The sequence below is a fragment of the Solanum stenotomum genome, chromosome 3 (genome assembly GCF_019186545.1).
Source record: "Solanum stenotomum isolate F172 chromosome 3, ASM1918654v1, whole genome shotgun sequence".
In the NCBI taxonomy this organism is placed as follows: Eukaryota; Viridiplantae; Streptophyta; class Magnoliopsida; order Solanales; family Solanaceae; genus Solanum; species Solanum stenotomum.
The window spans coordinates 12,051,660-12,061,996 of NC_064284.1; the positions used below are offsets into that span (position 1 = coordinate 12,051,660).

The 10,337-nt window shown below is 30.3% G+C and overlaps 2 protein-coding genes and 1 pseudogene across 2 annotated transcripts in view; 1 reads left to right on the top strand and 2 right to left on the bottom strand.

The window, feature by feature from the left end:
- Positions 1-210: 210 nt before the first annotated feature.
- Positions 211-2,066, bottom strand: LOC125858671 (nuclear transcription factor Y subunit C-2-like). Its single transcript, XM_049538500.1, has 2 exons — positions 2,040-2,066; positions 211-744 (listed from the first exon to the last, which is right to left on the bottom strand). Exons 1-2 carry the CDS (start codon positions 2,064-2,066, stop codon positions 211-213), a joined length of 561 nt encoding a protein of 186 aa, XP_049394457.1.
- Positions 2,067-2,071: 5 nt separating this feature from the next.
- Positions 2,072-2,960, top strand: LOC125858672 (malate dehydrogenase, cytoplasmic-like; annotated as a pseudogene).
- Positions 2,961-4,767: 1,807 nt separating this feature from the next.
- LOC125858673 (nuclear transcription factor Y subunit C-2-like) overlaps positions 4,768-10,337 on the bottom strand; it is an 8,065-nt gene continuing 2,495 nt past the window's right edge. The window contains exon 3 of the mRNA XM_049538501.1: positions 4,768-5,282. Coding sequence (XP_049394458.1) covers positions 4,768-5,282 — 515 coding nt within the window. The remainder of the gene's footprint in view (positions 5,283-10,337) is intronic.

Here is a 10,337-nt window from a genome sequence, read left to right on the forward strand (position 1 = left end):
CTAAAAAGAAAGATAAGGGTACTTGTCCTCGAAGTGACGAGGACTCACCAATACTGCTGCCTACTAGTCAAAAGTACCACTAACCACGAGTTGGATACTGAATATCAGAACCTGCATTATCAAACAGAGTATGTTATCAGTACTTTTTGTAACCTTATAGGTGTGAATTTAAGGAAATAAGAACGTTACCTTTGATGATCAAGATTATCATCATGTATGCCCATTGCTGCCTCCAGCAACATAGAACGGCACAACACTTGGTGTGGTGCCGTCAGTAGCATCATCATCAAGAAGGAAATCCAAAGTGTCAGTCTGAATAATCACACCAGTGACGTCATCCTTCTTCAGAGTACGTCGATGATTTTCCTCAGCTTTAAACCAGGAACGAAGAGTGAGTTCTTGAATGAACAACTCACATGCCTTAGCCAACAAAACAGGCGATTCAGCAGCGATCATTCGGACATCCTTGTCCATCTTCATGATCTTCTTGATGCGGTTAGGTGGAAGTAACAGGTTGCTCTTGAAATCAATAACGTTCTCCATTTCTCTCCGCTGGGATATCCAAAACATCTCCAGCTTTTCTTGCTTCTTCTCAAGGTTAAGCTGCGCCGGCGTTGGGTACCCAATGGATGGAGCTGTATTCATTGCGAATTTCTCAGAGTTGTTTTCCATGGTGATTTTTTCTATGTTTACAAACTCAAACACACAGAAATGAAGACGGATACATATATGCAACTGTGTGCTCTATATATATACAGAGAAAAAAATAAATCTAATTATAGATTTTCTAAATCTAATTAAATGAATGAACCTAGACATTTTTAAATCTACATTCAAGCTAAGACTATTAATGGAAATTTGTTACAATTTAATATGTAATAATAAAATTGTAAGAAAATCATCTTATTAAATACTAGCCAAATCTAGTCAATAAGATATTAAATACTAGTTAGTTCTAGTAAATAAAGTATTAGAGAATGAATGAAGATATTAATAATAATAATTCTTTTTGAGTTATTTAGAAATTAGAATCCTCCATATATCACAAAAAAAAAAAAAACAATAATGAATACTAAGAAAGAAAAAGTTTGTTATAAATGGGCTTTCAGATATGTCTACAATGCGTCAAATTTGATGTCTTTTAGACTGTAAATCATACTTTGGTAAAACAAGATTAATTTTATAGAAAAATTGGTGAAGTTTAGAACTTCTATGTACTACAAATTTGTAAATTTTATAAACTCAGAGTTTTATTATACATATCACATAATTATACTAACAAGATCATTGTTGTTATCATGAGTGTTTTAAAATCTATTGGTACAATTATCAAATGTATTCTGCAGAGCAATACACGACCTATACAAGATATGAATTTGATTAAACGTTTAACTTAGCCTCACTAATTTGCGGTATAACACTATATTCAGACATCATAGGAAGGGATGACCGTTTAATAATGCATATTAGCTAAAGATTTGTTATTACATATATGAACCTAGTTCATTGGATCTCGAATTACATAGTTGGGTTATGTACTATCATTGTTAATCTTTCCAAATTGATAAAAATCTCACACTCCTCGATGTTTCTTTTTATCTTTCAATTGATCTATAGTGCGCCTCTTTGAAATATTTTGAATTAGGTTCAACACTTTAAGCACGCTAATGTATATAGAAGATATTTGTTATTTTACCAACAATGATGACAAGTAAATAAAGTAACTTCATGTTTCTTGTTTTCTTTGCGAGTATAATTAGGTTTACTTTGTTTTATTTTACAAAAGAGAACACAATTAGTTTAATTGATTTGCCTTCTCAATTTTTTTCTTCTAATCCTTCTCAATTTCTCATGTACCTCATCCTGTCCACCAAGTTATTTTGCAACCAAACAAAACCTATTTGGTTAAACATATATAAGCATCAAACTTGTTTTATTGTGCTATTGGTAAATGGTAACTTATACACTTTTTTCTAATACAACAAAGTAATTATTAAATTCACTCATAACTTCGTTATATCCGTTGCCACTGCATTTACCATCGACTGCTCAGAGTTATTTTTCATGAAATTTTCCTCTTCTCAAAGATGTTGTTGCTACCACGAATGTTGTTGAATCTTGTAAAGGCGTCAATGTTGCTGTTATGGTTGGTGGATTTCCACGAAAAGAAGGGATGGAAAGAAAGGACTTGATAGACGAAAAATGTTTCAATTTACAAGGCACAGGCCTCTGCCTTAGAGCAGCATGCTGCCCCTGATTGCAAGGTTTTGGTTGTTGCTAATCCAGCTAACACCAATGCACTTATTTTGAAAGAATTTTCCCCTTCATTTCCAGCGAAAAACATCACCTACCTAACAAGGCTTGATCACAACAGAGCTTTAGGTCAGGTTTCGGAGAAACTAAACGTTCACGTTGGTGATGTAAAGAATGTGACAATATGGGGAAATCACTCATCAACTCAGTATCCAGGTGTGAATCATGCAATGGTGAAAACCGCTGCTGGAGAAAAGCCTGTCAGAGAACTTGTTGCTAATGATCAATGGCTGAACACGGAATTCATCACCACAGTGCAACAAAGAGGAGCCGCTATCATAAAAGCTCGAAAGCTATCAAGTGCATTGTCTGCAGCTAGCTCAGCTTGTGATCATATACGTGATTGGGTTCAATGGGGGTCTATTCTGATGGATCTTATGGCATTCCAGCTGGTTTAATTTACTCTTTCCCTGTTACTTGTGAGAAAGGAGAATGGTCAATTGTGCATGGTCTAAAGATAGACGAGTTTTCAAAGGCCAAGATGGATGCAACCGCGAAGGAGTTGGTTGAGGAAAAATCCTTGGCGTATTCATGCCTAAACTGAAATCGGGTTTAATTCTGCTCATCAAGGGAAATAAACATTGAAAGATGAATAAAATAAATTGAATTTCAATTTATTTTTACGTACTAATATGTTGAATCATTTTTTTACTTTACAAAATATGATTCATTGTCTCCTCTTTCTTTCTCTCTTGTATAACCAAACTACTCTTTTTTATTTTCCAATGCGCAATCTGAAAAGTTGAATATTATATTCTGCTTAAGTAAAAAAAAACTCGCAATATACAGAGTATGATTCTTTTTTCATGTTTGGCCTAGCCCTTTATCTTCACCTTTTATAGTTGGGGGAGGGGGGTTCGTAGAGGTTAACTCCTTACCATGGTTAATATTTAATAATACTTAAATTTTGATCTTTTTTTTTATTATTGGATTATCGGTTCTTAATCGACTAGAGGTAACTTCTTAACGAGTAGTAAATTAATAGATTCTCTTTATACCGTTTGATATGAAAGGTCCTTGACTTAGAGTTTAGTTTGATATTTTTATTTCTGGTTGTTTCAAGCTCTCAGTTATTCTACAATGTGCGATTGTTTGCTTTTCAGTTTTGAGCAAGATACAATTTATCAACTCATATGCATTGTTTATTTAGTTTGTCACCTTGTTTCTGAATGATTTTTTTGTGTCAAATTTTAATGGTTAAACCAATAACCGAACCAATAACTAACAATCAATAATTGATAAACCGATAACCAAACCAATAACAATTAATAACTGATAAATCAATAATCGAACCAATAACAATCAATAACTGATAAATCGATAATCGAACCAATAAAAATCAATTGAATGGATGAAAAAGCTTGCAATGCCCATAAGATCATAGAAAATAATGAAGATTAATACCAGTAAAGGTGGCCAAAGAATAAAGGCATGATAAAAGCTTTTTAGGAAGCGTTTTACCTCAATGAGAGATTTTCTAGTGTGAATTCTAATTTAATTAGGCTCTAAATATGTGAGTATTGGACATCGGATGAGGAACCAAAAAAAAAAACTACATACAAGCCTATCAATGCCTATCAATATAATGGAGATTTGTTACAATTTCATATGATGTAACAATAAAATTGTTATATAATTATCATATTAAATACTAATTATACCAAGATATTAACGAATGAACCTAAGCATTAATATTATTTTTTGAGATATCCAAATCTTATTTTCCAATAATCATCCACATATCGCAAATAAAACAAAATGAATAGAAAAAATATTAAGAAACTTTGGTGGGTTTCAAATATGTATACAATGCGTCGAATTTGGTGTGTCGTATACTATGAACTATATCTTGATAAAGTATAATTAAACTTAAAGAATAATTGGTGAAGTTTAGAACTTTTATGAACCAGAAATTCTTTTGTAAGCATAGGATCTTATGTCACTTCCTGAGATTACCCTTAGAAGTTAGATCTGACACAGTGCTTAGAGTCACAATTTATCCCAAGCTAACTTCATGGCGTGATATGACACTAAGATTAACATAAATCAATAAAAATTTGAAACAAAAACACGGAAGCTAAATCTGAAATATATATATATATATATCTCCATAACACTGAGATAGACTAATATATGAAAGAAATAACATAAGCAAAATCTATATTGATATGACTGTCTAAAAGCCTTTACTAATATGAGTTGCTAGGACAAACCCCTTGCTAACTCCAACTGTCTGAAACTGAAAGTAATAACTGAAAAGAAAGATAAGGATACTTGTCCTCGAAGTGATGAAGAGGACTCGCCAATACTGTTGCTCGATCAGAGATAGCAATAACCACGAGCTGAATACTAAACATCAGAACTTGTATTATCAAACAATATAGACAAAGAGTATGTTTTTAGTACTTTTTTGTAACCCTATAGGTGTGAATTAAGGAAATGAGAACGTTACCTTTAATGATCAAGATTATTACCATTCTGTCCATTGCTGCCTCCATCAACATTGAACGGCACAACACTTGGTGTGGAGCCGTCATGAGTAGCATCATAAACAAGGAAACCCAAATTGTCAGTTTGCATAATCACATCAGTGACGTCATCCTTCTTCAGAATACGTCGATGGTTTTCTTGAGCGTTAAGCCAGGAACAAAGGGTGAGTTCTTGAATGAACAACTCACATGCCTTAGCAAGCAAAACAGGCGATTCAGCAGCGATCATTCGGACATCCTTCTCCGTCTTCATGATCTTCTTGATGCGGTTAGGTGGAAGTAACAGGTTGCTCTTGAAATCGTTAACGTTCTCCATTTCTCTCTGCTGGTCTGTCCAGAACATTTCCAGATATTCTTGCTTATTCTTCTCAACGTTAATCTGCGATAGCGTTGGGTACGCAGCGAATTGAGCTGCATTCACTGCGGATTTCTCAGAGTTGTTTTTCATGGTGATTTTTTCTTTGTTTACAAGCTTAGAGAGAAATGGAAGATTGATACATATACACAACTGGCCGTTGTCTATATATATAGAGAAAAATAAATATAATTATAAATTTTCTAAATCATATTAAATGAATGAACCTAGAAGTTTCTAAATCAACATTCAAGCTTATTAATGAAATTATTTGCTACAATTTATTCATGTGTAACAATAAAATTGTAAGAAAATCATCTTATTAAATACTAGTTAATTCTAGTCAATAAGGTATTAAATACTACTAGTTACTTCTAGTCAATAAGGTATTAAATACTAGTTAGTTCTAGTCAATAAGTTATTAATGACTGAACCTGAACATTTTTAATAAAAATAANAAGATTGATACATATACACAACTGGGCGTTCTCTATATATAGAGAGAAAAATAAATCTAATTATAAATTTTCTAAATCATATTAAATGAATGAACCTAGAAGTTTCTAAATCTACATTCAAGCCTATTAATGAAATTATTTGCTACAATTTATTCATGTGTAACAATAAAATTGTAAGAAAATCATCTTATTAAATACTAGTTAATTCTAGTCAATAAGGTATTAAATACTACTAGTTACTTCTAGTCAATAAGGTATTAAATACTAGTTAGTTCTAGTCAATAAGTTATTAATGACTGAACCTGAACATTTTTAATAAAAATAATTCTTTTGGAGTTATCCTACTAATTTTTTTCTACAATCCTCCATATATCACAAAAAGAACAATAATGAATAGGAAGATATAAAAGTTTGTTATAAATGGGCATTCAGATATGTGTCAAATTTGATGTCTTGTATAGAATCATACTTTGGTAAAATAAGATTAATTTTATAGAACAATCGGTGAAGTTTAAAATTTCTATGAACTAAGATTTTTTTTATAAACTCAGAGTTTTATTATATCATATTATTTTACTCTAAAAATCATTAGTGTTATCGTAATATTTGTACCAACATGTCATATGTGTATTCTAAAATTCATGAGTGTTTTAAAATCTATAGGTTTAATCATCAAATGTATTATGCAGAGCAATACACAGCCTATAAAAGATATGAATTGGATTAGACATTTAACTAATTAGCCTCACTAATTTGCGGTATAAAAATTTTCAAACATCACAGGAGGGGATGACATAGTTTAATAATGCGTATTAACTAATGATTTGTTATTATATATATGAACATAGTTCATTCGATCTCCAATCACATAAATTGGGTCATGTACTATCATTGTTAATCTTCCCAAATTGATAAAAATCTCGCACTCTTCGACGTTTCTTTTATCTTTGGATTGATCTATAGTGCGCCTTTTTGAAATTTTTTGATTTAGGTTCAACACTTTAAGCACGCTAATGTATATAGAAAATATTTCTTATTTTACCAATAATGACGACAAGTGTATAAAGTAACTTCATATTTCTTGTTTTCTTTGCGAGAACAATTAGGTTTACAAGTCAGATTTTGCATTACTATTACTTTGTTTTATTTTACAAAAGAGAACACAATTAGTTTAATTGATTTGCCTTCGCAATATTTTTTTTTTCGAGTCCTTCTCAATTTCTCATGTACCTCATCTTGTCCACCAAGTTATTTTGCAACCAAACAAAGTCTATTTGGTTAAACATATATACGCATCAAACTTGTTTTATTATGGTGTTGGTAAATGATAACACATACACTTTTTTCTAATACAACAAAGTAATTGTTAAATTCACTCATAGCTTCGTTATTACCGTTGCCACTACATTTATCACCATCGACTGCTCATAGTAATTTTTCATGAAATTTTGGACAAGGAGCGATTTTTTCTATATTAACATAGACAGAATTGGAAGTCAGATAATGTTGGTATACAGAGGAGAAAGAAAACTAATTACAAATTGGAAAAATAACTAGAATACACAACCTTAGTTAATGTATTCACAATAACTCCCTACTATTTTAAAAAAATTCAAAAATCCCTATTTTCCCAAAAACTAAACTACAGTACGTAGATACATTATTATTAAAAATTTCAAACCATTAGCTACCATCCCTAAATTTACTCTCCTCTAATATCTCCCACTTTACTGTTCACGAACCCTTCCCTTCCAAAAAATTCTCCTCCATCTTCTCAACAGATTCATATTCCAAGTTTGAATTTCAAACTATTTCGCACTCCATTCAACCAATTTCAGAATTTGAAATAGGCAGTCTCTTCATCTTTAATTTTTTTTTTTCGTTTTTTTTAATTTTCTAATAATTCATGGATCATCCGTCTTTTAGTATGGGGATTATCCAAATAGTCAAAAACTAAAAAGGAGGCACATGCAAAAACGCCCAAGAAAATGGGTAGAAAGGTCGCCCCTGCCATATCTAGATCTACACTACCAACAGTATGTATTTTAATTTTTTTTTCTTTTCTTTTGTAATTTTCAGTATTAACATGTAGTGAGTTTCGTGTAATAGTAGATACATTGTTGTTAATTAAAAATTATTATGTATATTGATTAAATTCTTCATTTGTTACACAAAATTCTAATTTTTGATATATTTGTTTATTTATTACGAATAATGTATCAAAAAGTTAAAATTCAAATAATGAGATAGAACTGTTGATATTTATTATTAATTTATCAAATGGTTGTTTTGTGTGTCATTTATTCATTTTACCAGAAAAGGCATTATTGGTCATTTTTTTGTTCTCAAAAGTGTATGAAAGTTTAAAGTTCAAATTAGAGGATTACATGTATGTTGTAGAACAACATAATGTTTCATAATTTGGCTTATTGTTTCTATTAAGTATCAAGTTGACTAATTCATAATCTATAGTTAGTATTATGTATCAAGTACAATTTTACATTATTATGTATCATCTGAAAGCTTATTGTTTCTATTAAGTATCAAGTTGACTAATTCATAATATGTAGTTAGTATTATGTATCAAGTACAATTTTACATTCTTATGTGTTAGTTGAAAGTGTATTGTTTCTATTAAGTATCAACATCATATTTATAATCTGGAGTTAGAATTATGTTTCAAGTACAGTTTTACTTTCCTATGTATCATCTGAAAGCTTATTGTTTCTATTAAGTATCAACATCATATTTATAATCTGTAGTTAGAATTATGTATCAATTACACTTTTACATTCTTATGTATCATCTGTAAGCTTATTGTTTCTATTAAGTATCAACATCATTATGTTAATCTATTTTTTTAGTGATTGCGGAATGTTCGTAGCTGCATTTGCTGAATTCTTGAGTGATGAAATCAACATGTCATATGACAGTTTTCTAAGTGATTATCTTCGCAAAAGATATGCAACACTATTATGGAAGTATGGTCTCGACAAGGTCAATGCTGGATATGTTAGCGACAATGATGACCCTCCAAGGCTGAAGAGTGTCTTAAACCCAGTAGCATAAAATGAACTTGTTAATGTAGGCTAGTGAGTTTTCTATGTTACTGTTCACAGACATATGCAATGCTTTATATTTTTTTAAGATATATTAATTAGTGTTTTGGAGTATTTATTGCCCTTATAATAATATAGTTTTGATTTTGGAAGAGTTTTGAGGTTTAAAAATATTTATTTTCGCTTTTAATTTTATGTTTAGTTCAGTTAGGACTTTAGAAAATTACGTATCTGATACGTGTGATAATAATGACATTTTTGTATCTGATAAGTATGATAATAATTACATTAATGAAATTTTGTGACTAAAAAATTATGCACCACGTTTCTGAAGCTTTTTTTGAACGAACAGAGATAAACAATTCAAAATTTGTATTTTCTAATTATTTTAGTGTTTCATATAGACTGAAACTGAATGTTTGAAACAAATAAATTTTGCCATATTTTGAGGGACTTAATAACGGTAGCGTATTTGGGGGGATGTAATTGATTTTTCAGTTTCTAATCCCTTACTTCACGCAACAAACTGATAATCATACATCAAATATAATGTATCACACGGCGTAATGATGTATCCGATACTTATTAAAAAATGGGATTTTTGTAATTTGTGAAAGAGTAGGGATAGGAGGTAATTTATGTTTTACACTATGTGGTTTGCATAATTTTTACTTACAAATTTGCTAAACCTAATGAAGGTACAAGTGTTGATGCTTGAGGTACAATGCAACTGCAGTAAGAAATAAATGAGGGAATTGGGGCAATATACTTAAATTAATTAAATGAAAATCTTATTAATGGTGAAGAGTGCCATAGATAAAATATGAGAAAATCACACCCCATAAATTAATTAGACAAAATATTACAAAACTTAAGATACTTTTTAAATCTTTATCGAATATAACTTTATATTACAAAATATATAGCAGATTGAAATAAATTAGAAAAGGGTTCTTTTTTTAAAAAAGATTTTAGACATTATTTATGGGCTAAATTTTTTATTTTTATTTTGTGTTAACACACGTTTTCATTTTCTAAAGGAAAACCACTTGTGTGTTCATACACATTTTTGCATCTCTCTCTCTTTCACTTTCAATGGGAAAATCATTATTCTCTCTCTGTAAAAAAAAAATATAATTATTACAAATTTGTTCCTACAATTCTCATGATCTTACATCAGTATCAGTTTTTTCATTCAAATATTTGATTAATCAATTCTTTATCAAAGTTTTATTTTTCATCAATTTTATTCTTCGTTAGTGGATTCCTCGATGTTCCTCTCTTGTCATGTATAATATATGTTTTCAGTCAATACTAGTCTATAGACTTCAAAAATTGCCCTTCTTTCTTCCATAGACATGTCTTGAGATGATTCAACTGGAAAACTAATAATCACAATTTTTATCTTGCAATTAACATATATAATAAAACATTCAATGTTATATATATATCACCACCCGTCTAACCAACCTATTCTTAGGGTGTGTTTGGTATGAAGGAAAACATTTTCCGGAAAATGTTTTTCAATTCTCTCATGTTTGGTTGAGTTAAATATTTTGGAAAATGTTTTCCAAATCAACTCATTTTCCTCAAATTTAAGGAAAATGACTTCCCTTCAAAACTTAAGGAAAACATTTTCCAAAACTCTCTTCCAACTTCCAAT